The 27904-nt window shown below is 36.9% G+C and overlaps 1 protein-coding gene across 36 annotated transcripts in view; it reads left to right on the forward strand.

Annotated features, from left to right (window-relative positions):
- The window catches only part of LRRFIP1 (LRR binding FLII interacting protein 1), a 98783-nt gene extending 71188 nt beyond the window's left edge, over window positions 1-27595 (forward strand). For 16 of the 36 annotated variants that reach the window (XM_087949371.1, XM_087949377.1, XM_087949375.1 and 13 more), the window contains 3 exons: window positions 16-108; window positions 634-769; window positions 1921-5203. In XM_087949371.1, coding sequence (XP_087805497.1) covers window positions 16-108; window positions 634-769; window positions 1921-3797 — 2106 coding nt within the window. In that variant the 3' untranslated portion in view covers window positions 3798-5203. Of the gene's footprint in view, window positions 1-15; window positions 109-633; window positions 770-1920; window positions 5204-7575; window positions 7626-9417; window positions 9533-10502; window positions 10583-21852; window positions 21958-26875 lie in introns of those variants that run through there. The other 20 variants (XM_087949376.1, XM_087949386.1, XM_087949383.1 and 17 more) reach the window with 3 other exon arrangements.
- The last annotated feature ends 309 nt before the right edge of the window (window positions 27596-27904 follow it).

The raw sequence follows: 27904 nt of genomic DNA on the forward strand, positions 1-27904 counted from the left end.
TCGTTAAATACTTAGGCATTAGAAAGGCAGAAAGTTTTCTTTGATTCCCTAAGAAGTGAGCGAGATGATCTTAGAGAGGAGGTGATTTTGCTGAAGGAACAATTGAAGGTATGATGAAGCAAATGAACAAACACAAGCAAAAAAAAAAAAAAAAGTATAAAAGGTAGTGGTATTAAATAATAGCATTTTATTTCAGTGTACCAGAAAGAAGCCTTCCTTGGGTGTTCCGTTATTTGATAAGATTAAACTAGCTGTGGCTCATCATTGTTTTCTTACCTAATTGTATTCTCTTACTATGCTGCTGTTGAAGTGCATTTAGCTACATTTGGAAATTAGGAAGAATGAATATTAGATAACAGCATATACATAAAGATACTGGAATGGGACTGCTGATCATGCCACTTCTGTAGCCCAAAGCTATATCATGAATTGTTTTCACTTAGGATAGTAGCATAATCTGTGAAAATCACCTCTTGCTGCAAAAGTTTTAGTACTGTTACCTGGCTATTTATTATATTCATACTAGTCTCATCCTTTGCATTCATGTGATTTTATTATTCATGATTTCAGTTTTTGCAAACATACTTTACATGGAACTGGATGTTATAAATATATTTTGTTTTGCATTCACAGCAATATGGAATCACCAATTTAGAAGTAGCTACCAATGGAGAAATCTCTGAATGTGTTACTAAGGATGGACTATCAAATTCTTCCAATGTTGTTTCAGAGACAAGTCATGTCATTAAATCTGAGGATTGTACAGAAGGTAAGCATTTGCATTGTACTAAAATACTATATATGATCATTTTTGGTTGAAAATGTTTATAATCTAACAATAATATTCTGCATGGTGTACACATGTTAACTTTTCCTTAATACAACAATCACTTAAGGCCATTAATTTTTTTAAAAAAGTGAGAGGTTTTTTGGTGAGAAGATTTTCAATTGGGTGTTGTTTAATTCCCAATTTTAGGAAAACCAAATAATTTAAAGCTAGCTTACCTATATACCTATTGTAAATTTCATTTCAATATATTAAGCATAATATATATTATGTTTATATATTATTCATAAACATTAACTTTGCTTTGGTTCCCAGTAGTGTATATGAAAAGCACTTGAAAATATTAAGTTTTAGGTACTAAATACAGATGGTGCTTAACTTATGACCACAATTTGGACCAGAAGTTTCCTCACTAAGCGATGTGGTCATTAAATGAATCATCCCATAACTATCCCTGATTTTACAACCTTTTTTTGCCATGGTTAAGTAAATCTGGTCTACTTCATTGATTTTGCTTGTCATAAATGTCATAAGCCAGCTGGGAAGATTGCAAATGGTAATCACATGATCCTGGAATGCTACAACCATTGTAAATGCTGGTTGCTAATTACTTGAATTACAATCATGGCCCACAGGCACTCTGTGATGGTCATGTGAGAACCAGCCATGTCATTTTTTTTAGCACCATCATAACTTTTTAACAGTTGCTAAACAAATGGTCATAAGTTGAGGCCTGCCTGTAAAATTAATTACATTGCTATTCATAATAGTTGTTTATAATTGTAATTTATTAATCACGGTGAGATTTATCCCAGTCATGTATCCATTAACATAGTTTTGTGTATTTAAATTACTGGCTCTACTATATTTAAAAAATTAAAAAACAAGGAATTTTAATTTGTACAATCCACTTAAAGTAATACAAATTCAACAGAGTTGGCAGTGATGCACTTTTCTGTTCAGATATTTTAAGTTATGTTCTTCCTTTGCCTTCATATAATTTGCAAAAATGGATACTTTTTAACATATTACTAATTCTCTTTTGAGGTTTTAAGTGCAAAGGTAAGTGATAGCATACTTAAATGATGTATCTATATTGTGATCCCTTGAACTTTCTTATAATGATCTTTTAGGCAGAGCAAATGAAGTGGAGATGGAAAATGAGATTTTGGAGAATATGGGGAAAAGAGAAATGTTGCAGAATACTGAGCATGAGGAAAACACAGAGGACACTAAGGATCAGGAAATCAATCTCAAGTGTTTGGAAATAAAGACATTGCCTGCTGATGAAAACATAGAGACTAATAAAGTCACTGAAGCCAAAATTACATCAACATTGAAATTGAATAGTGGTCTTGAGGATCCTGTAAAAAGTTACTCAGAATGTATCCCAGAAATTGTTGATTCCCTTGAAAAAAGATATTCAGATGAATTAAAGGTTGAAGGGGCTTCACCAAGTCATATTTTAGAAGAGAAATTGTCTGATAGAGATATAAATGTAACTCATAATCAAAATAATATGACAGATCCAAGTATTGAAATTAATCAGGAAATACATGCCAATTTAGAAATAGTTCCACAACAGCAAAATAAAGAAAAACAAACAGATATTGTAGTTGATGAGTCAGAAGGGAATAGTGAAGTGTTTTGGGAAGCTTTAGATTTTATAAATAATGGCCACATGGCAATTTCTACTTCACCAGAATTGGTAGATGTTATCCTTATGAAAGCCTCCAGTATTGATCTTAACAGTGAACAATCAAAAAATGGGGTTGTTGAGAGAGATTTAAACAGAGAATGTTTTAAAAATGAACAAAATCCTAACATAAATGTTGTAACAAAAGGGCCAAAAATAGAAATGTGTGAAACAAATGAAGAGAATGAGGCACAAAGTACGATGTTGCAACAGGAGGACCAAGTAGTAGATTCTGAAGAAGAACAAAAAAGAACATGTATTATGAAAGTTACTTTGAATGAGTTTGGAGAGGAACAAGATCAACTTAAAGTTGAAGAAATCCAATCACCACCTTCAAAACATGATGCAGTTGTTGACAAACAAAATGAGCAAGAGTTAGGAGCAAATAAAGAAAATGTTGAGGATACGAAGGCATTAAATGCTTATTTAGATTTTGAGGGAAAGAATAATGAATGTATTGTGGAAGATGTTCATGCAGAACAACCTGTTGTAGATTATATAAATCAAAGCAAATGCCAGACCCAAGAAGAAACAAATGCAAACATAGAGAATGATTCCAGCTGTAATATAAAATCAGCGTGCGTAGATGGAGCTCTGGCTGATATTGATATGATAAATAAAGAAGTTGCTGGTGGTCATAAAGAAGATTTATCTGAAGGAAAACAGAGTGTAGATAAAGAAGATAATACTATTCAGTTTGCTGTAACTACAACTACAATGAAAGAAGGTACTGAAGAAACATGCACTAGGAGTGAAGAGGGTAAAAATTGCAAACAACTGCGTGAAGAAATTCACAGTATTGTGCCAGATATTGAGGAGGTTGGTTGTCTTGAATCACAGAAGACTGAATTCATTGAACAAAATGAGCCTGAGAATGAAGAAATAATTGTAGAAGAATATCATGAAGCCTTAGATGTTGATGCAGCTTCTTTTGGAGAATTTAAAACTTCTGAGAAGAGAGATGATCTGAATAATAAAGATAATGAAAAGGTCAAAGCCAGTTTATTAAATGAAATTGGATCTGAGGCTTTTGTGGAAGAAAGTGACAGTATTCAGCAGCTGAAAGGACATAAATCTGAAGAAGTCAAATCTGTGCAGATGGATTTCTCTGTTTCTGAAACAACAAAGTCACAATGTGGACAGCTGGAAGAGGAAAGTAAATTATTGGATGAAATCAGTTCAGTACAAATAGCTGATCATACACCCGAACAGTTGGAAAACCTGGAGAGTGCTATGAATGAAAATCAAGAGGAAACAGAAAGGTATAATAAGAAGGGAAAAGGTAAATCTCGGGAAGACTGCATTATATCATAAACTCAGGAACTGGATCATTGTTCCACACCATTAACCTTGTATCTGTTAAAGAACAAAAATACATCTTTAATTTTTAAAAAGTCAAAATTTGAAAGAAGCTCTACTATTGAATTAATGTCATTCTAAATAATGCAAAGTAGTCAATAATGTATGCATATGGAGGCTACCTTTTTTGTCAAGTTTCTTGACAAGCTTAATTATAGTCTAACCAAAGCTATTATCCTAATTCCCAATGAGCTGCTTTTTAATACTCCATCAAATACAGTATTCGTTCTCTAAGAATTTTAATGAATGCTAGGATTGGAAAATTCTTGGCAATGGTTAGGATGCTTGCTAGCTTTTTGATAAAATGTCACTAGTCTGATACATTTATATTTGATTTCAAGTTATTATATGGAACTTTAGCTTCAATACTGTTACACTTTCTGAACAAAAAAAGACAAGGTCAAGTTGAATGAATAACAATAATGACATTATGACAATTGTTACAGAAGTAGTAAGTTTTTGCTGTGTATGTTTCACTCACTTCAAATTAATACCATTTCTGTTGCAAAGATATACACATAAAAAGCACTACTACTTACAGTAAGAAATCATTTACTAAGAATCATATAGATTTCAGTAACATCCAATTCAGTCTTTTCTTACAAAATTAAGCTCTTATTGGTTTAAATCAGTGGATTAAACTTAATGTCTCTGCAATTGATACATAAATGACACGCTATTGATGCAATTTAGTATTTATAGTTTTGTCTCTCTTCCTCTGTCTCTTTCACTGTAATCTATGTAGGTTTATGTATGATAAAAACTTTCAGTTTGCTTTATATTTAGCCTTTGTATTAAGTAATATTAACTGCAAATTGTAATCTATTTACTTTTAAAAAACCTATCATTTGTTCTCTGCATTGTCTTACAAAGAAATAAATATTGAATGTTGAATGCAAACCAATATTTTCTTATATTGGGAAATCTACCCCTTTAATTTTTGCTGGAATAAGAGCAGTCTTGATTGTCTCTGTAATAATTATCTCTATTTAAATCACAAAATGAAAGAAAATAGCTACTGCAGTTTTATGATAAAACTATTTAACACACTGTCTTCTTTTCCTAAAAGAGAGTTAATAATGGCTAAAATAAATCTGAAAGTTTTTCATTTATGAGCATATAAAACTTTTTAAAACATAAAACACTTATGAACGTATAAACCTGGAACACTTTTATAAACATAAATTGATTTTAACTTCTGCTTTACCATATGAAAATTAAGACAATGCAACTTCTAAAATTTGTATAGCTATAATTTGTATTGTATAGTGTAACAATGTATTACATAAAAATAGGAAAACATTAAAGATGTAACACAGTATCTAATGTATATAATGGAAATAAAGTTTTATATTTTAAAATGTCTCTTCTCATTTGTTTGTAAACTTGATTAAACCGGTAGTTCTAATATTTTGTGCAACTTCATATACATATTTTAAAAGACATATTAATAGTTTTAAAGAAATTGTTCGATAATTATTGCTCATCCCCTATGCTCAGAAATGTATCAGTAAAATAAGCATTCTACCTTTTGGTAGCGAAACGAGATGAGGGTTGATGAGACAAGACAGCAGAGAAGAAACTGTCATTGAAGAGGATTATTATTTTATCTGATATGGTTATACTGTTCAGTTGTTTCACTGAATATGTGTATACTGCACAAAGTTGTATTAATATGTGTTAGGCAGCAATTCTTGTAATTATATTGAAATTGGAGGAAGGACTGTTAGGTATATGCACTGCCTTGAATTCTTTATAAAAATAATAAAGATGAGATTGAATAATTCTAATTTCATCTAAATGTTTTATACCCGCAACATCGTTTATAAGGAATTCTTATTTATTCCTTAGTTTCATGATGTATAATTTTCTTTTGTATCTTAATCTTAAAATTTTATTTTCAGCTTACTCTTAATGTAGTAGCTATTCATTAGAAAATAATTTTCTTTACATTAAAGAATTCTCACACAGTGCCCAATGTATCATTAGTGCCCAATCATGTATTCTCATATGATTTCCATCAAATTCAAATATTCTCGCTTTCAGTAAATATATAAATTATTTACTAATTTTAAGTTATTAACTTAATAATGTGGAATTATTACAGAAGTGTCCGTTTTTGGAAGCAACTTATATTTTTTAAAATAATTTTATTGTGTTACTAGTTAGAGCCCTCTAAAATATTGAACAGTTTACTATTTGCAGCAAAAAGAATAAATTAGGGGAAAGCTGGTTAATGATCTCAAAATAAATTGAAAAGCACTTGGTCTTTCAAGCTTATAATATAAGCAGGTTGGATGTTCTGTATTCAACTCCATGAAGTGCATCATTTGGTTGCATAATCACTTTGTCAGAATAGAATTGTTCACTTATATCCCATTGTGTTTATCTGACAGTGAAACGAATTGCTCCAAACTGTTAGGGAGCCACCCAGTACAAATTATTTGAAAGGGAGAAAAGGTTAGGTGAAGAGAAGAAGATATTTCCAACTGGTACCAATTAAAAAAAGGATATAATTCCAAATCTGACCTTTAGCCATCTATCATTCTTATCTCTTCATGTTTGGCATATGTGGATCTAAAGGCATTGTTGTGCTGTGAATGTAAATAATAGTAGATACTGCTACTTTATGGCTGCTAATTTCCCATTTATAAAAATAATCTAAAAGGAAAATTAAAAGTTAGGTAGCAGAGAGAGGCATGAATGCCGTATTGCCCCTACCTTAAAAAAGATTTTAAAGAAGCGATTTCTATATGTGTTTGTAAAGTGGCTTGTGAAAGACCGTTAATTCTTTTTAACTTACGTGTTTGGAATACTTTGTAATTATTTTATATAAAATGGGTAACATTTCACATTTTGAAGTAAAGTAGATGTTTTGAAATCTAGACTTATTTATGTGCAATTGAAAACAGTAGCAATTTTTTGGGACGCTATATTTGACAAATCTTTTCATATGCAAGTGTTAGATTCCAAAAAAACCAAATCAAAACCATCTAAAAATTTAAACCATCATATGCAAGTGTTAGATTCCAGTTTATGAAAAACATTAAGTTTTATATTGTTAAAATCTAAATCTAAAACCATCTAAAAATTTAAAACCATCATATGCAAGTGTTAGATTCCAGTTTATGAAAAAACATTCCGTTTTATATTGTGTCTGAATGTATCAGTATGTAGGGCTGAGCAATGCTTTGAATTCTAGTGCCGGAAAGCACCTCTAAGCATGCAAGAGAATGAATGAATACAGTTGTCTGCGGCATTTTAAGCAGATGCCTCTTCAATACTGAACAATTCCCCCAAAAAGCTATTGTAGATAGGTGCTAGATTCATATTCCCACACAATCTGAGGTCCCTTTCATAACATTTGAACTATGCACAGTTTGATTATTATGTTTTAACGTTTATGTTGTAAAATTACATATATTTGAACAATAAAAGATTTGTGAGATTTTTGTATTCCAGTGTTTGACCATAGAATACCTGCATGCTAACAGTAGAAGATAGCGCTTTGCATGCTGCTGGGTGCTTCTACTGAAGTGACAAGCATGCTTTGTGAGATTGGCATAACCTCCCTTGGTTGAAAATCCCTTCCCAGCCCTGTCTGTGACATCATTTACCATGGTACGTGCATAATTTCATTTATCGTTTGCCCCACTAACCTTCATCATTACCTTTCTTTAAAAATGTGTAAAATATCAAGTGTTTTGTATCTTTTTCTCTCTCTCTCTTATAGACATTAGATTAAAAAGACTTCTGGATGAGCGAGAACTTTTACTTCAACAGGTAAATAAAAGCTGAATACTTTGTATTTAGTTTGAGTATATTGTTGGCTCAAAAACTGCTTTAGATGCTATATTTTTCATGGAGTGAAAAGAGTTGCATGAAATGGCTCCACTTATTTTTTTATGCTATGAGAGTATATTTCTGTATCCTGCTGAGCTGTAATACAGATAGTCCTCAACTTACAACAGTTCATTTAGTGACGGTTCAAAATTACAATGATGCTGAAAAAAGTGATTTATGACCGTTTTTTACGGTTATGACTTTTCCAGAATCCTCAAATTCAGATTCTTGGCAACTGATTTATATTTATGAACGTTGCTGTGTCCCAAGGTCATATGGTCACCTTTTGCAACCTTCTGACCAGCAAAGTCAATGGGGAAGCCAAATTCACTTAACAACCAGGTTACTTACATATCAACTGCAGTGATTTACTTAACTGTGACAAGAAAAGTCATAAAATGGGGCAAAACTCGCATAACAAATGTCTCACTTAACAACAGAAATTGTGGGCTCAATTGTGGTTGTAAGTCAAGGACTACCTGTATGTTAGCATGCATCAAGTTTATTTTATTTATTTATTTTCTAAATTAAATATAATTAATTAATTATAAATTAAATATATCAATTAAAATAAATTTATAAATTAAATATATTTTTTATTTATATCTATTTATTATTAAATTTATATGCCACCCATCCCATTGATATAGCAACTCTGGGCAGCTTATAATATAATGAAAAGTGAAAAAGGTAATACAAGGCCATTAAAATGCTCTAATTTGGACTGAATATAATATGTAGGTTTAGCAAGTGGAATTTGAATGCTAAAAAAGGGTTCTTTAAAAAAAATCAGATGCTTTTGTGTCTTTGTTCTAGCTTCCCCCATCTGCTTTTATCATTACTTTGTGCCACTCTCCACCAAATAACATTCAAATTGTCTTACTGGAAGCTCTCTGTCTATCCATTTAAGAATTAAACAGATATAGAAATGGCTCGTAGCATCAGCCATGATTCTTATCTTTTCCATCATTTGCTTCATGGCTTTTAGATATTCTTCCCAAGGAACACTTTTAAGAAGTTAGGAGATTTTGGAATTACTGCAAACGTTGGTTGACATAATATAGATATTAGTTCTACATTTAAAAAAATTAATTTCCAGATATTGTTTTTTATAGTACAACATACAATTGATTCATCCGCAGGGAACAAATGGCAGAATATGAAACTATATTGGATCAAAACTCAACTTGTAGAGTTTTTGTAATCCAATCTTTATTTTTATAAGTAACTCAGGACAGCAAACATATCCAATAGCTCCCTCCTTTTTTTCTTCCACTACAACAATCCTACCAGTAGGGTTGGGCTGAGAGTGCATGACTTGCCCAAAGACACCCAGTTGGCATTCATGCTTAAAGTAGAAGAACTCACAACCTCCCAGTTTCTTGCCTGGTGCCTTAACCACTAAACTAAACTGGCTGTCACAGTTTTTCATTTAAAAAGATATGCAATATAGTACTGCTATCTTGATAACTGCATTTGGCATCTCCAGAATCTTTTCTGTATTTTTTGAAGGGGCGGGATTGGTAGCCATCATTCTTCAGTGTTATGTTACAAATGTCTGCTGCATAAGCTTAAAAATTCTCTTGCCATTTTCCAAGTTTTCCTCCTTTATAACTACTCCTTCATAAATCAAAACAGAAGCACTAAGTGATCTTCTGAAAGTTCTAATGATTCTATTCTTGTGTAACCTGGATCATTTTTCCTTGGATTGATTTTTTTTTATGGCTTTCAGATTAAAAAATTAAACGGACAACTGGAAGAAAAACAAAATAGTAAAATTGAGAAGTTACATTTGGAAGATGGAGTCCTAGAAAATGGCCCAGACATGCATGTGATTGATCTTCAAAGTAAGGTTAATCCCCAATTTAAAGTTTTTAAATTTAGTACTTATTTTTTTTCTACTTATAGAATGAATATATCAGATGAAATAGGCCTCAGTTATTCATGCAGAGATACAATAGCTTTTTTTCTGAGCTGTCATTCTAAACTGCTGGAGTTAGCTGTATACTAAGTCAAACTTAGTGGGAACATATATTGTAACATGGTGAAATGAGTGGCATTTCTCTCTTACATTGGTTAAAAAAAAGAAGAAAAAAAGCTTTTTCAGAAGGTTAATCAGCTGTATAACCAAAATTGTCCTTTGTAATAGGGAAGAGCAATTGTGTCATGCCCATTTGGGTGGGAAGAGTGGCATAAGGGTTTAGAAAAGTTGCAATGATGCCCAGTACCAAGTTCATCATATTTCAGAAAATAAATATGATGTATGGCTGCATCCTAACAATTCAGAAGCTGTAGGAGCAAGCTTTGGCAGCAACATAAGGATTAAGGCTGATGAGTTGGGCAGCTATAGTGAACGGTGGCAATCATTCTTATTACTTTTACTTGGGATAATTTAGTTCTTTCTGACTGTCCACAGTGATAGTCGCAGTTATTCGATCAAGAATCAACTTAATACACAATCTCAGAATTCCAGCTATGTCCACCAGTGAGCCCCAAATATCAAGAAGTGTTCTTTCTATCCCAAAACAGCTTCTATCCAGCTGATTTTTTTTTTCTGGGAGACTGGAGAAAGAGATGATCTTGGTTCATTTCACTTCAGTTCCTCATTTTCTCCCTCACATGAAAATCTGCTTGAAAGCATTGGAGAATCCTCTCAAAATATGGAGAAGTATTACTGAAATTTGAAGAGGGAGGGAGAACCATCTGTGGTGGGTAACACACTTAGCTGTGTGATTAATGCTAATGGATGCTAAAGGAGTTATAGTATTTGAGAATTATTTTGATGTCAGACATGACTTTATATTGTTATTTATTCAGGAGATGCAAACAGACAAATCAGCGACCTGAAATTTAAACTTGCAAAATCTGAGCAAGAAATTATAGCACTGGAACAGAATGTAAGTTTACAATAGTCTTGATAGTATTCTTGAATTACCTGGTTTGGTGCAGTTATGTTTATTTTTTATCTAAAAGTGTTAGAGGAGAAATTAGATTGTCTCAGCTTACTTGTTTCAAAACCATTTTCCATGAAATTAGTCAATATTGTTTAATTTTAATTGTTTAATTTTTAGTTCTGAATATATTAACTAAATGCTAATATATGATAATTTGATTATGTAGTATTTGATTCATATTATGAAGTAATTTATGGTGAGTTGCCATATTCTGGCTTCTGGATCCAAATACTTGCTCATAGAATGAAAGGGTTGAAAGAAACCTATCTAGACCAAGCCCTGGCCCAGTGCAAAAATCTACTATATCATCCAGTGTTTCTGGTGGGTAACCTTAACAAAATTGACTGAGGACTGGAGTGTTTGGGAAAGGTGAACCCCACTATTACCTGTTTCTTGAAATAGTTTTGGGCAACTGTTGTGGAGTTCTGTAAGCCTTAGGAGATGGGATAAAACTCTAGCATGTTTATTTGATGTTGGTCTTCATTCATATTAGGTTCTTCCAAGAATCTTAACACATTTATGTGCGGATCCAAGCCGTATGGCTTTTTGCAATTAACAGATGGAAATTTTATTTTTTCAGTGCCATTGTAACTTCAAACTCAAAGAACCATTGTAAGCTGTTAGGAACAATCTGGAAATCTTCAAACATACTGGATCATTTTGCTCAATGAATAAATATACAGTATAATTTGGTTGGATCGTAGTCTCTTTTACTGGTTTTAAGAGTTGTATGAAGACAGATCACATTTTAGGTCCAGGTTTGCGTACAAATATTAAAAATTCAAAAGGATTTACTACGTTTCCACCACCACCATGCTTTTCTTCCACCTTTGCTCCTTGCAGGGTGCAGTCTGTGAAATTGCACAACCGTGTGTGAATGTGTGTTGTCTTTTCTTTTCCTTTTGAACAAAAAAATTCTCCATCAAGTCTAGGAGGACGCCAGGTGGATAGAAAGGAAGGGTGGATCCCTGGGTGGATCCTTCAGCCCCCATCAGAGAATGGGGTGGGGGCGGGGGAGGAAGGGCATGGTGGAGGACCCCCTTGGAAGGTGGAGGGTGGAGGTTCCTTGGGAACTTAGCTTCCTTTGCCCAGGATCAGACAGCAGGACCAGGGGTAGAAGTCTCTGGGTAGTTTGTGGAGCAGGGTGCCCAGAGTCCAGATGCTGCCCAGAGTTCAGATCTGCAGACAATAGGCAAGTAGGAAAGGACAAACGGATGGGCCACCCAAGACAGTGGCTGGCTGCTTAACATTCAGGAGCTGTTCTCCACTGACTCCCCCCCGCCCCCACTATTGAGCTGGCCAAAGACTGCCAGAATGAAAGCCCACCTGCTCAAGCCTCGTCCCCCCAGCCCCCCCATTCACTTGAGAAGCAAAGAGGGCCTGAAAGAGGCTGCTGTCTTCCCGGGTTTCTCTTTGCCTAGGGCAGCAAATGGTGTCCGTGGGGTGAGGGCTCAGTGCGGCTCTCAGCACGTGAATCAATGCAATGCAATGATTTTCTATGCTGTCCAAGATATTTTTAATATGGCACGCAGTGTGCTGATAACCACTGGGACCATTGCAGCTGGTTTATGCCATAATCTTTCAACTTCAGTTTTCAGATTTTGATAGTTTTTTATTTTTTTTTCCAATTTGTCTTCTATTCAGCTATCTTCTGGTATTACCATATCAATGATCCACGTTTTCCTCTTTTCAACCAGAATTAAATCTAGCGTGTTATGAGACAAGACTTCATCAGTTTGTATTCAGAAACCACACAGTATTTTAACCGGTCATTTTTTTACTAGTTTTCCAACTGTTCCAACACCAATGCAGTTGGTGTTCCCACCATTTTTTCATTATTGGCATATGATATTTTTTACAAATGAGCCAGTGAATTATTCTGGTAACTGATGTCATTGTTTATAATGAGTATATATAATCTTCTTGCATGAGCAAAGTATATGATCTACTGTTTCTTCTACTTTTTTGCACAATCTGTGCTTAGAATCATTGGATGATTTTTCAGTTCTGGCTTTGATTGCATTAGTATTGAATAGTTTGCTGTTGAGCAGCCAAAATCAAGCCTTCAGTTTCTTTTTTTAATGTTCTAGTTGTAAACCATCATCAGGGGTTACCTTTCACTTTCCCTCAAACTTTTGTAGAAATTGATAACTTTTAATACTTTTTCCTTGCCAGTATTTGCATTATTTCAGTGTTCCTATTATGTTTCCTGTACATTCAATAAGTTCCAATTTTTAAGTTGCTTCAATGCTTGTATAGTCAACTAATGCAAGCTTTTCATCTTCAACAATTTGTTTTATTTTAAATAAACCTCTATATCATTTCTATGGGGCAGGTATAATTTATCAATATCAATAGTGGGATGAAATACATAGTAAAAATATTCACTTTTTCATTCTCACAAGATCACATTTTTTAATCAATAGGAACCACAGCATTTCTCTCCTGTCAGTCCCACAAATAATTCAGTCATATGCCACGGAAAGGTTTATAAGTGATAACCAGCACCTTGAATTACATTCAGAAGCCTTGTGAGCAATGGTGGAATATGAATGCCGAATGTCACCAATTAGAATGACATGATTCCTTCTTGAATTGGCACCCTGGTTACTTAGTGAGTTATGTTAAAGCTTAGATATAGTAAGCGACCAAGAGAATTTTTCTAGATGTATATCTAATGATGCAGGGGGTGGGAGGGAGGAATACCTGATAACCTTCAATTATGCATTCTAAAAGCCAGGATTTGGGCCTTGCTCACAGGCTCACCTAGGCAGATCAGGGTTGTATGGGATGCAACTGCGAGAGAAGGCAGGCAAGCTGTCTGGGCCACATGGGAGGCAGTTAGGCCAGGATTCGGGCCTTGCTCGCAGGCTCACCCAGGCAGACCAGGGCTGCTCAGCTGGGCCGCAGGGAGAGCGCCGCATGGGATGCAGTCGTGGTGGAAGGCAGGCAAACTGTCTGGGCCACATGGGAGGCAGTTAGGCCAGGATTCGGGCCTTGCTTACAGTCTCACCCAGGCAGATCAGGGCCACTCAGCTGGGCCTCAGGGAGAGCGCTGCGAGGCGACTGCGAAGGCAAGCAAGCTGGCTGGCCTGCAGAGACCGTGTGTTCAAGGCAAGCGAGGGAGCCAGACAGAGAGCAGTAGCAGCTATGCCGGGTGAGTGGGCGAGATGAGTGAGTGGGCGGGGGGAGGCAGCCAGTGGTGGGATTTGCGTATTTACCAAAATGCGCAGAATCTTCACAACCGGTTTGCCTGAAGCCCACCTCTGGCATACATTCTGTCTCTTTTATTTCTTTATATCTCTTTGTATCCACTTTTCTTTGCCAGTCAAATGTTTCTTCTAATTGTTTTCTGCAATTCATTGTAATTATTCTGCAAAAATATATTCTACATCGGGGTGTCAAACTCAATTTCACTGAGGGTCGCATCAGGGTTGTGGCTGACCTTGGGGTGTGGGTGGGTGGGTGCGCATGGCCAGGGTGAGCATGGCCAGCTTCCCTGCCTCTCTCTTTCTCGTTTCCATCTCCTTCCTTCCCTCCTTTCCTCTCTCCCTCCCCTTCCTCATCTCCTTCTTATTCCTATCTCCTTCCTTCCTCCTCCCCTCCCCTTTCTCATTCCATCTCCTCCCTCCCTTCCCTTTCCTGGGGAAGGCGACTCCCTCCCCCCCAGCTTTTAAATGTGACCTTTATTAAGAGCCGAGGATGCCCACTCGGATACCTGCTGCTTGTTTTTTCCCAAAAGAAAAAGAGAAATCCCTAGCCGAGGGTCAGCAGCCTAACTTTTTAAGGATTTGAAAAGCTTTTCTTTTAATTTTGGGGTCTTGCTTTTGGGGACAACCCCACCCCTCCTCCCCGTACCTCCTTTGTTTCTAAGAAAAAAAAATCAGGGAAGGGAGAAGAAGGGTAAAAAAGACACACACTCAACCATACAGAGGAGACGAATCCAGCGTCGGAGAAGGGACCCTTACGAGCCCAAGTCACTGCTGCCTCCACTCCCATTGCCTTTTCTTCCAAAGGAAAAAGCCCCCAGCCCAGAAATGATGCTCCCAGAGCTGGACAGATATGCTGTGAAGAAAGGAAGAAAAACCTTGTGACTTAAAAAATCCCAGGGAGAAACCCACCCACCCCCAGCCTCCTCCTCCCCCACGTGGCTGCTTCTGAACTGAAGGAGGCAATGTTTGGAATTAAACGAGGTGAGCAATCGAGCAGGGAAGGCAGAGCAGGAGAGATCAGGTATTTAGCTTTCAGCTCCCTTTTTTCTTCCTTTCCTGCAAGTGGCAAGAACCTCAGGTTTGCAGGATCTGAGATTTACTTTCCCTTGCTGCCTTTGCCCACTTCCCAGCCAAGGAATGCTGTTTCTTTTGCCGCCTCCTCACAAAAAATAAAACCTTGCTTTCTTTCTCCTTCCTTCTTTCTCATCTTCTTCTTTCCCTCCCTCCTTCCCCCCTTCCTTTCCTCCCTTCTTCTCATTCCCATCTCGTTCATTCCTTCACGCTCAGAAGGAGATGAGGGGAGGGGGAGAGATTGGCAGTGCTGCCAGTGGCTGTGCTTACCGTGGCTGTGGCTTTCCCACGTGGGGCAGGGTGGGAGCAGTCCTAGTGAAAGGGAAGCCGCATGGGCTGCAAAGGCCGGGCTGGCGAGCAGGCCATGGAGGCGCTGGTGGTGGGCACAACTGATCTATAACTGAGTGGCGGCCATCCAGCCTGGAACATGCTGAGCCTTAGATCTGGGGGGCAGCCCTGGTGCCAGTAGAGGCTGCCACCCCTCCCCCCCGACTCAGCCCTGCCCCCTGGTCATGCACACATGAGGCGGCGAGTGCCCAGCGGGTGGGGCTGAGGCAACAGGGCAGTTCCTCACCAGCTCCAGGGCAGCCCTGCAGATCTAAGGCTGATTGCATTCCAGCTGGATGGCGGCCATCAAGTTATAGATTAGCGCCTGGCCGGGGTGGTGGTCCTTCGCTGTCTCAAGGGCAGCCCTACAGCCTGATCTCGCCATATCGTGGCCAGATCTGGCCCACGGACCTTGAGTTTGACACCCCTGTTCTACATGGATTGACCTTCAACAAATGTGCTAATTACGTTCATTCTGTAGATTGTGCTTCTCTTGGTATAGCTTGAAACATAATCATGAAGCCTTCTATAGACAGAACGGTAGGGTCTAAATTATATTCTCAGGAACGTTTTAAAAATCTTTAGCAGAGATAGAAAATATGCAATCTCCATGATTATTTTTTTACTCATACGTTAATATTTAAAAAGTTACAATTATGGATGAATGGCTTTTGTTTTAAGCCTTTTCAGATGATATCCTAATAAGATGCAGCTGCTCTTATAGAACTAAAATTTGAAAAATTTCAGATGTGGCAATAACCTCATTTAAAATTTTTCTCTACTATGTTTTATGATGATTGTTGAAAATATTCTGTTTGATACTTGGATAAGGAAAATCCTGAGATTAATTCAATTATATGTTAAATTTTAGAACAGTAATATAAGATTGTACAAGTTTAATGGAACTTACTCTTCAAGTCCAATTCCTTTCTCATTGACAGTTATACTCAGATTAGCCGTTATAGAAGTCAAATAAATAAATTGCCAGAATCTACTAAGTCATCCCTGACAAATTGCCACTGAGTTCTTATTTAATCATCTCCAATAGAAGAAATAACTGTTCAAGACAGACCATTCAACTATTTTAACAGTTCTTACCATCAGGAAATTCCTCCTAATATTCAATTTTAATCTCCTTTATTCAATTTCAGTCTTTCAGTCCTTATCCTAGTCTCACTTTCAATAGAGATCAGATCCACTATTTGCCTGAGGCAGACTCTTAGGTAGAGGGAGATATCATTTTCCCCTATGCCAGTTATACATGCCCAGTTCCTTTAACCATTTGCTGTAGGGCTTTATTTCCAAGCTCCTTATCATCCTGGTAGCTGTCTTTTTTTCCCTTCATTTACCTGATTTATAACCGTTGCCTGGTGCCTCAAACCCCTGGAAAATTCTCACCTCTTGGAGGAATGCGAGGGGAAGAGGCGGCCATGTGGATTGCAATGCCGGAAGATAGTCTGAGAAACTTTTCTTATCTGCTTTCTCAGAGACACCGGTACAATAATATCTTCACACCTGCGGATTGGTGGAATCCAAATCGGACTGTTGGAAGGGGTTTCTAATTTCCTATATCCTAGCTGTATGCCCTGAGGGACCGCAGAGCCTGCTTTGAATTTTGACTTACTTTCACCCCTTTTCAATAAAAGATTCCTTTTGAAATACAAAGTTTTCAAGAGTCTATACTTGTTTTGAAAGTGGGGGGAGGGGAAGGTTGTTCCTCACATCCTGGACATAAATTGTTTCAACTTCTACCCTCAAGATGACGCTATAGGGCATTGCACACTAGAACAACTAGACACAAGGACAGTTTTTTCCCAAATGCCATCACTCTGCTAAACAACTAATTCCCACAACACTGTCAACTTATTTACTAAGATGTATTACTATTATTCCTCTACTACTAGATTATAATACTTCCTAGTATCTGTCTCTTCCCACTTACGACTATAACTGTGTTGCTTGTATCTTTACAATTTATATTGTTTTATCTGTTCCCTAGAATGATTTGATTGTTTATTAGTAACCTATGACTATCACTAAGTGTTGTATCTCATGATTCTTGATGAATGTATTTTTTCTTTATGCACACTGAGATCATATGCACCAAAGACAAATTCCTTGTGTGTCCAATCATACTTGGTCAATAAAGAATTCTATTCTATTTAAAAGTGTAAGGTCTATCATCTTTGAGCTACATGCAGTGCTTTTGCTAATGTATTTGAAATGGTTGTTGCATTACTTCAGATGTTGAATAGCATTGGGCTAGATTGCAGTGGAATATAAATCTATTAAATAAATTATCCCATCCAGGAACACTCTATTTGTAGAAAAAAAATATATAGGCATGATTTGGGTTCAGTTATTTGGTATGGTGTTTTCTAATCTAGATTAGTATAGAGTGTGAGGCTGCTGAAATATTCCTTCTCTTATAAAAAGAGAAAGAGAGAAGGTCTGTTGATCACCAGTTCTGATTCCTTGCCAAGCACAGAGGTTGCACTAGTATATCTCTCCCATCTTGTAGCCTAAGCTTCTCCTGTCTGTGCTCCTGCAGGCTTGAGCTACACATTTGCACCCCTGTTCAGTTATTGGGCCATTTCCGTTTCCTCTCTTTAAATCTCAGCTGATTAAGGGGCTTGTCATTTATCCATTCATTAACCCATTCTTTAAAATGTTTTCTCATTTTTTTCTTCTTGGGGGAAGTGAAGAAACCACTCCACTAAATAATCTATTCCATTGATTGACAGCTTTTACTGTCAAGTTCTTAATATCTAATCTCCCTGTGGTTTTCACTTTAAAAGTAAAAGTGTCCCCCCCCCCCATTTCCCCAACAATCAGTCACATGGTTCAACCAAAGTGCTGTCCGGTTGCTTGGAAACTTCACTCCTATCTTCAACCACCTGTGGGCATGTCCTTGGTTTTCAAGGGAAACTACTTTGTTTTGGCTATGAAACCCCAGCTATCTCTATTCCCCCACCCCCACCCCTCAGCACCATTGTGGCAACACTGAAGCCTTCAAGATGGCCTCGGTCAGGCCAGCTTCAAAGTTGACAGTGACTGCTTTCCTCCTGGGTGTCTTTGCTTCCTCTCTGCTGGTCAGGAATAGGATCAGACCTGACCCTTGTATCCCCTCTGGAAAAAACAAAACCGTAATTAAAAAGGATTGCCCACTAACTGAATTTGTTACTCAGTGCCAGTTCAAACTTTTCATTTTTCTTTCCAGAATAGTTAGTGAATTGGTGTGGAAAAGCACCAACTCTTTTGTTCCTTACTCCTTTTTGTCTTTCCCATGCTGGTGGTGCAGGTTTTCCGCTTTCTCTATCTCAGTCAGGGTTAGGAAACTCCTCAATATACTCCATCAGAAACTTTCCCCATCAGAATTGCCATTTGGGTTTGATTTCAGTGGTGAGCATTAGGCCCTATCCAACAAAATGCAGATCAGTGGTGAGAAAATAAGGTCTTAGGCAAGAAAAACCAAAAGATAAAGTATCGAATAGGTGGTATCGGGCTCAACAGTAGTAACTGCAAGAAGGATCAAGATGTCCTAGTTGACCACTACTTAAGTATGAGTCAGCAGTGTGCGGCAGCTGCCAAAAAAGTTAATGTAGTCCTAGCTGCATTAACAGAGAGACAGTATCAAGATCAGAAGAAGTGATAGTTTACTTTACTTTATTGTCATTGCACCTCATACAATGAAATCAAACACCATCTTCAGTGCACATCATGACCATGACCATGAAAATAAATACAAACACACATCCTTCACCCTCCACACATTGAACCGAAAACCCCCGACACCACACCAACACTGCACGATACAGCAGAATACTGCCCTGGGATAGAAGCTCTTTTTCAGCCTATTTGTCCTTGTTTTTATTATCCAGATGGTGATAGTTAAAAAAAAAAAGGGTGCCCAGGATGAGATGGATCTTTGAGAATGTTTTGAACTTTCTTAAGGCAGCGGAGCTATAAAGCTCTTCCAAAGAGGGGAGAAGGCAACCAATGATCTTCTGGGCAATGACATTAACCCTCTGGAGTGCTGTATTGCTCTCTATTGCACAGGTGAAATTCTGCATCCAGTTCTGGTCAACACCAGACCCTAGAAAGTGTGCAAGAAGAGCAACAATGATAGTAAAGGGTCTGGAGGCTAAATTGTATGATGAACAGTTGAGAGAGCTAAGCATTTTTGAGTAGGAGTTTGTCCTTTACTCTTATCCTAATTCCTTTCCCCTCCTAAAAGAGAAAATTGCCTTCTGATTGGGGGGGGGGGGTTATCTGCAAATCTTTACTATTCTTTTAATTGAAACCCTGAAAAAATGGGCTGAAATATTTTGAGCCTCCCTCTTCTAGCTACATCCCCACATCATTGGGAGACTTCTTGTTCACTCTCCAATTATCAGCCATACTCCCTACCCTATAATACAATTTATAATACAATTTAAACTATATTCTACTAAAGAAACAATGGACAATGTACTTTAACAATATGTTTTCCCGTGTATAGTTTTCTAAAAATGATATTTTTTGCACAAAATAAGTAATCTGTGAGGATTATCTAGTGTAACTATAACGCAACATCTTCACGTGTCTGAAATATTTTTGGCATCTTTTCTGTTTAACATCAACTTGTAACCTTAAAAAAATGCTTGTGTAACATGATTTAACTGTCTACCTGTCAACTCAGGAGGTTTCTTGTGCCAGCTTTAAGAAAATATTTCAGATGTTTTTAAACGCTCCCATGTTTGAACAGAAATCTTCTCAGCCAATTTTTGGCAGAAAACCAGTTCTTAAGGTACCACACCTGTAATTCTGACAACCTTCCTAAAGTCTTACTTTTTTGCTGTCTTAAACCCACCTGTTTAGATTTGCAGTTGCATTCATTTTGCCAGATTTCCAATAATCTATTTTTAATATTAGCTGATCAACATCTGGATTACCTCTTACCATATTTAGTTGTATCAAATTTCAGTCGACTTCTGTGTTAAGATTTGGCCTCTTCTGAGGGAAGAAGATAAAAATCAGCTTCATAGATGGATAATATAGCCATCCTTTGGAGGCTGGGTGGCAGAACAAGTCATCATGTTACTAGACCATTAAAATGCTCCCTTTTCAGAGTGCAAAAACATGCCTATTTAAATCTTATTTCTTTTCTTCTGAGTGAGTGAACCCTAGCTTCTTTCCTAAGGGTCCAGAAATGTTCTCAGAGGCATTGCATCATCCCTTGAGAAGCTGTAGAGATTTTTAATAAAAGTATCCTAGCCCCTTAGTATTGTTGAATTTTAAATATTGTGAGTGTTACATGTTGAGTTCATTACAATCCCATTTGGGACAATTGAAGAACAGAAAGAAAACACCTCTAGTTGTTATCTCAACTCTTGAGTATTTCAGAGTGCCACAGTCTGTCTGGGGATCCATAATGACAGAGTGAAAAGTGGTCACCCAATGGCTTCTCTAAACATCTCACCCAAATTTGAGCTAGGATGTTTGGTATAGTTGGCTGTTCATAGTCAGATTCCAGACTATTCTCATATGCTTATGTGCACATCTTTCTGTGCCTATGATGATTCTCACCTGGATCAGACCTGATGTTGTTAATGATGTTTTATTTATTCGTGCAAGAATCAAAGTTACACCGCAGACAATGCTTGACTTAAAAATATTTTTAAACATTCCTTGAAAATAAAACTGTTATGAATCCAATAGGAATGGGAATATTTTCATTAAATTTGATTTATGATGTTGGATAGGCTGTGGTTTTAGCTTGCTGAATTTTATTAGCAACTGCTAAATCCAGCTTGAAAGTTGTCTTAACTCTTTAGTTGTATTGTTAGCTCATCACCTAACAGGATTTTTTTTAAAAAATAAAAATTTGCATTGACATTTTTTCCTACAGTTCAGGAATCTGATTAGATTCTGTTAATTAGAACCAGTGCATTATCCCAGATGCAATTCCCAAAAGGCATTTCAGAACACTCAGACACTCAACTAATTTTAGGAAAAATCATAGTTGCTTTAAGGCGTTTGATGCCATGTCTGTAGATCCACATTCTAAAGCAACTTTTGTGGACCAAATCCAAAGCGTTGCACAATTCATCTGCTAAATTATATTATTTCTGCCACCAACAAAGTACGTACTGGGCAAGTTTTTGTTTTGTTTTTTAAATTATGTACATCTCCCTGTTTGCACTATTTTTCAAATTAGCTGAAATTTTGGCAGCAGGCCGACATGGGTTGCAATCTTATATCCTTGGTTTTGGAGATATAAAGGGAGCAAAGAATTTGTTTCAAGTTCTTACGTTTTATACTCTCAATTTTATTTTTTTTCAAAGCCTTGAAGTAAAATATGTTTTACAACCTGTATCATTCCATGTTTGCATCAACATTGTCATTTTTGGGAAGCCAGTTACTTCACAGGCATCTTAAAAAGTAGTATATTTAAAATTTTAGAATTATGTGTTAATCTTTGTTTATTTTGAAGGTATAATTATATTTAGAATTTTATTAAATTTCACTTTCTGTTTATTTTGGATAGACAATCCTTTGAAATGAAGATGGAGTATATATTTTTATTAAAATAAATAATATTCTCCTATCATATCATGCTAGGTGTTACGATTAGAAGGTCAAGTTGTTCGCTATAAAACAGCTGCAGAAAATGCTGAAAGAATAGAGGATGAATTGAAAGCAGAGAAACGTAAGCTCCAAAGAGAGGTAATCTGCATTACTATGTACTTTTGAATTCAGAAAAAGGGTTGAATTTTTAAAAAAGTAAAAATTTAACATGAGTAATAGGACTCTAGACTAATCGTTTCTGTATTAAATGAAAACTTTTATAGCTTCTAGTCATGAATCATGTCCCTAAAATTACCTTCTGCAGATTGGAGTTTTTTTATATTTCCTTCCTGCTTGTGTCAAAGCACTAAAAGAAAGCCTTTTTCAGACACTAATGAAATAAAGGAGATAATAAAGGAGTTGCTATAGCTTGCTTACTAAAAAAGGGAATGAAATCCATTAGTTCTCACTTGTGGTTCTGGAAAATAAAATAGAAGAAAAAAACAGAGAATGAAAAATAAGATATTGCCCAAAGTTTTATAATATGCACCCAATTAATGAATAAAATACTGTAATTACAGCTGAATTCAATGCTATACAATTTACTAATAATCTCAGACAATTAGTTCCTTTTCTATGTATGGTGATTATTCAGGAAAAGCTATTAGCTTTTAACAACGTGATTTTCAAGATGATAAATTAAAATAACAGGCAAAACATTTTAACATCTGCATTCATTAATCATTAACACCAGCATTCATTAATCAGGGCAGTGCAGTGGCTCAATGGTTAAGATTCTAGGCTTGTAAGCTGGGAAGGCGGCAACCCAGGTTTGAGACTCAAACACCACACAAAAGGGTGAGTGTCCTCGCTCCAGCTCCTGCCAATCTAGCAATTTGAAAGTATGCAAATGTGAGTAGATAAATAGGTACCACTTTGATGGGAAGGTAACAGCGCTCCTTAATGGTCACATGAGGGAAATGTCTATGGACAGTGCTGGCTCAATGACCTTGAAATTGAGATGAGCACTGCCCCTTATAGTTGGCAATGACTAGCAGAGTAAAATCCACAGGGACTAATCTACCTTGTTTTATTCATTAATCAAACAGTTTTGTAATTTGTCTAATATGTATAATTTCAGCTCTTTTAAGAATTAAAGAAATACGATTCATAAAGAAAACCAGTTCTAGATTTAAACACAAACTGAAAAAAATCATAAAGTTTAGGCATCAATGTATCTGTGTGCACCTTAAAGAATTTTTCTAAGCTTGGCATTTTGCCTTTCCATTTGCTATAAGTAATATTTCTAATTTCTCCATCTTAATTTGTTCAGAAAGTAATTTTTTGTGACTATACCAGCACATAGGTTTCAACAAAGGAAAAATTTAAAAAAGAAAAATATTTTTTTTGTAATATTACTGAAACTTTAAATTCATCATACACACATACATATCTCTCTCACACACACATATTGTAATAAAGTTTTTTGTAATATTACTGAAACTTTAAATTTATCACTTAGTGTGTTGTGTTCATGCTGAACTAAAAGAATTGTTTTGTTTAATCAATATGTTCAAACTTTGCCTGGTTCTCCAGATATCTGAAACTGCTGATGTTATATGCTAGTAAGTACTTCTTAGTGGGAAGTAATTTATTAAGAAATTATGAAAATACATGTTTCCAGTTTAACATTTCTTCTTTTAAGACTATTTTTTTTTTATTTAAAGCACAGGAAATAATTGGTTCCTTAAGTATATTTTGCATATTTTACATCTAGTGGTCCAGCAGATAACCATTTGTACTGAAAGTTCAGACATTCATAAAGTAGTTGGGTATAAAATATCACGCATATGAAATTATTTATGTTTATAAATTTTCAAAAATAAAGTGAAAATTAGAGTTTCTTGCTGTCTGTAATTTGAGAAGAGAGTCAGTTTGGTGTAGTATTTAAGACACCAAGATAGAAACTGGGAGACTGTGAGTACAGGTAATCCTCGACTTACAACAATTCATTTAGTGACTATTCAAAGTTATAACAGCACTGAAACAGTAACTTATGACCATTTTTCACATTTATGACCATTGCAGCATCCCCATGGTTAATGATCAAAATTCAGATGCTTGGCAACTGGTTCACATTTACGGTGGTTGTAGTGTCTATGGGTCGTATGCTCACCTTTTGCTACCTTCTGACAAAATCAATGGGGAAGCCAGATTCACTTAACAGCTTTGTAACTAATTTAACAACTGCAGTGATTCATTTAACAACTGTGGCGAGAAAGGTCATAAAATGGGACAAAGGTCACTTAACAAATGTCTCACTTAAAAACATAATTTTTTAGACTCAATTGTGGTCATAAGTCAAGGATTAACTACTAGACCTGCCTTAGGCACGAAGCCAAATGGGTGACCTTGAGCCAGTCACTCACTTTCAGCCCTAGGAAGTAAGCAAGGGCAAAATACTTCAGGAAACCCTTACCAAAAAACTGCAGGGCTTCTCCAGGTAGTTGTAGGAATCAACACTGACTCAAAGACATAAATAAAATTATTGGACATGCAGTCAGTCAGATATTTATATTGGATTTGGCATTTTTGTCCATTGTTGAGCCCATCCCTAGACATGGGATAGAAGACGTTAGAGGGTGTTAAAAGTATTGTCACAGATCTAGGCTATTCCAAGTAAAGTTGCCTTTTGCAATTGACTAGTGGTGATTCTGCCATTGTTGGTTCAAGTAGCGTTCCAAATGTTTTAAATGTTTTGAAATTGCACTGAAGGCACCTATCACTATTAGTACTACCTTGCTTCTTATGCTACAGCCATTTTACTTTTATTTGCAGTTCTTTTTGTGATTTTCTCGATTTTTTTTTCTATTCTGGTGTCTCCATGTACTACCATGTGCACTATCCAAAGTTGTTTGACTATTCTTATCAGAGGTTGTTGGGTGTCATTTTACAGGTGTTTGCTTTCATACTAAAGTCCCAGAGCAATTTAGCTTCTTCATTTTCATTTATTGCCTATTTTGTGGCCCCACCAGTTCTTGTTTGAAGGCAGGTACCATGTTTCCCCAAAAATAAGGCCTGATAAACCCTGATTTTTAAGCATGTGCCTAATATAAGCCCTACCCAAAATAAGGGCTAGGGAAGTGGGGTGGGCATCGCCAGCACAGGAGGCGGTGAGCGTGCATGGAGCAACAGTGTCTGGCAGCAACTGTAGCCCGTGCAGCGCAGGTGAGTTGATTCCCTGTACAAGCAACAGATGGAGGCCAAGGCGCCAGGAGGGGAGGTAGGTATTCTGGACACACTGTGCGAGCCACAGGAAAGCAGAGTCAGTAGGCTGAAGTGGGTGGGTGGCTGTGGGAAGTCATCTTTGTATCTCTCAGCTTGTCTGCAGCCTGCGTTGCCTTCTGCCCCACGCCTCTGCCTCCATCTGCTGCCGGTCTCGCCCCGCAAATATGAGTCTCCTGCAGCTGCCTGTCCACTCCAGCCCATTGACACTCAGCTTTCCTGCAGCCTGCACAGCACATCCAGATCACCTTCCTCCCCACCACGCCTCTGCCCCGTCTGCTGCTTGGACAGGACATCAACTCACCTGCGCTGTACGGGCTCCGCAGCCCCAGAGTGAGCCAACCAAAGGAATGGTGGGCTGCAACAGCTACCGGATACTTGCATTGTGAAAAAACAGCAGGCCTCTCTACTCCTCAGGATCCCACAATGAATTGTGGCTGTTCCAAAAAACTGTGCCCACTTCTGAGAAGGGGCCATGTGGCCTGCAGGACAGTAGCTTGCCCTCCTTTCCAAATACAAAGTCCAGAAATCTACAAAATGTGAGCAATTGGAAGATGAGTAGGAGGGTGTGGTAATAGGCCATGTAGATGTCTGTAGATGTCTGGCACCCATATTGGGGAAGGGGAGCAGGCCACTCCATTCCTTGACCCCTTTAGATTGCATGGCTTCATCTGGGAATGGGGTGCCATTTTCAGTCCAACCATACTTGTACCAGCTTCCACATAAGTGAGCAGTCACGGGTGGGGAGGAGGGTGTGGGTGTAGGCCATTTACCATTTGGAGATCTATAGAAGGTAAATGAGCAATGGGTGATAGGAGTTGCCAGTGTGGGATCTGGTGGGGTAGGAAGCAGGCCCAAGGCCTGTGGGGACTCTGATCCTGGGAACACAGCATGGGGTGTCTCAGGTTGGAGGAGGCCTTGGGAGGAAGGGCAGGCAAACCAATGTCTGCGCTAGGCCCCGCAGGACCTCCCCTGAGGCACCCTGAGCTCTATAAACGATCACATGAGGGAAAACAGATAGGAATTGTTAAGTGGTCACATGATCACCTCGCTTAAGGACCATCATGAGTTGCTCCATTCTGGTTGTAAATCGAAGATTACCTGTACATTAAAATTCATGCTGATTATACATTTTCAGAAACAGGTCTCTCACACTGATACCCTTCGATACACCAAAAAAAAGTATTGTAAAATAAACCTAATTTTTATTTACCCCTAATTTTTTAGAATTTGTCAAATGTACTATGTGGCTGAATATTAGTTATAAAATACTGAAAAAATATGCTGTAACCTTCAAATCAGCAAAGCTTGATTGCTGATGCAGACTTTCCCTGAGATAATCAAAGAAAATCTTGACTATTCTGACATCAATCCCAACTGAACTCTTTGTTCAGAGCTTGTCAGAACAGATCTTTGGTTGGAAATTTAAAAAAATAATAATAATATTATTTGTGTCCCTATTCCTACAAAAAGAAATGAGCTGGCATCTTGGTGTCCTTTTAATCTAAACTGAAGGACTAAGTCTGTAGACTTGTACAATATATAAGTAAAAAGACATCTTAAACTTTTAGAACTGAAAAAGAATGTGTAAAAGTTTTCCAGGTGTTGTTCTGTGTGGGCATAGATCCTATTTGAATTATACCCCAGAAGGTAACCTGAAGTACCTGTTAAGCTGAAAAATATTTCAAGCAAGCTTTCTTTTCCATCTGGCATATTACAGTCATTGCTGAAGGGCATGCTATTTTCTATACCTTAATTTGAATACAATGTCTCTTTTAAATGTTTTTTTCAGCTTCGTTCAGCATTAGACAAAACAGAAGAACTTGAAGTAAGTAATGGCCATCTAGTTAAACGGCTAGAGAAGATGAAAGCCAATAGAAATGCTTTACTCTCACAGCAATAGATGGCAGCTGTTGCTGGGGCTATTGGACTGACTGACAACCATGCCACCCAGGCTTACAGCTGTACCTGTTTGAGATGCTTTCATACTTCTGAAGACAACACAGTTCGCACGCATGAATTCATTTGACCATATGCCAATATCTTGAAGTTTTGCTTATGCAGATTCTGAACTGATAACTGTGATTATGAACAGCTGCTCCAAATGTCTGTCTGTCTCTCTCAGATTCAATACTGTAGCTGTAAGCAATTCAATAAGCACATTATATGTCCCTTTAAGTCCTCAATTTTAGGTGGCATTTTGAAAACAATACAGAAAGCAAAAAAAAAAATGTTTTATAAAATATTAAACTGGAAATTGGAATTTTCTTTCTTTCTGGAAATTAGTTTTTTTAAGACTAATTTTCAGATTTCCTGTAATGGCTGTATTTGAAAGAGCAGCAACCATACTATATCCTTATCAAGTTCTTATGTTAAAAAAAAAAAAAAACAACCTCTGGAACCACAAGCCATTGCAGAGCAAATGTTCAGTTTTGAAATCATGGATGAAAATGGTCTTGGAAGCAAAAGTGACCTTATAAATGGACTTCATCAAATAAAACTTTATAAGCAATTTTTCTCCTATTCATTTATGACTACTTCATTTCAGGGTCAATAGGCAATAGCTTCACTTTTAAAAAAGGAAGGTTTTTTATTATTTAATCTCTGTATTTGGAATTCAGTTAAATGACTTCTTATAAAGAATGTGATGTTGTAAATAAAAGCAAGCCAATGTTTTAAAAGTTGTATACTATTCCATATTTTAATGATTATACATGTTTCTCATTACTAAATGCAGTCTGATTATCACGCAGAATTCTTTAGACCAGCAGTCTCCAACCTTTCTGGCTCCATGGACTGAAAGCAGCAGCAGTGGCAGTGG

The sequence above is a fragment of the Notechis scutatus genome, chromosome 1 (genome assembly GCF_049901735.1).
Source record: "Notechis scutatus isolate UNSWTSFEM ecotype Mainland chromosome 1, rNotScu1.2, whole genome shotgun sequence".
Taxonomy (NCBI): domain Eukaryota; kingdom Metazoa; phylum Chordata; class Lepidosauria; order Squamata; family Elapidae; genus Notechis; species Notechis scutatus.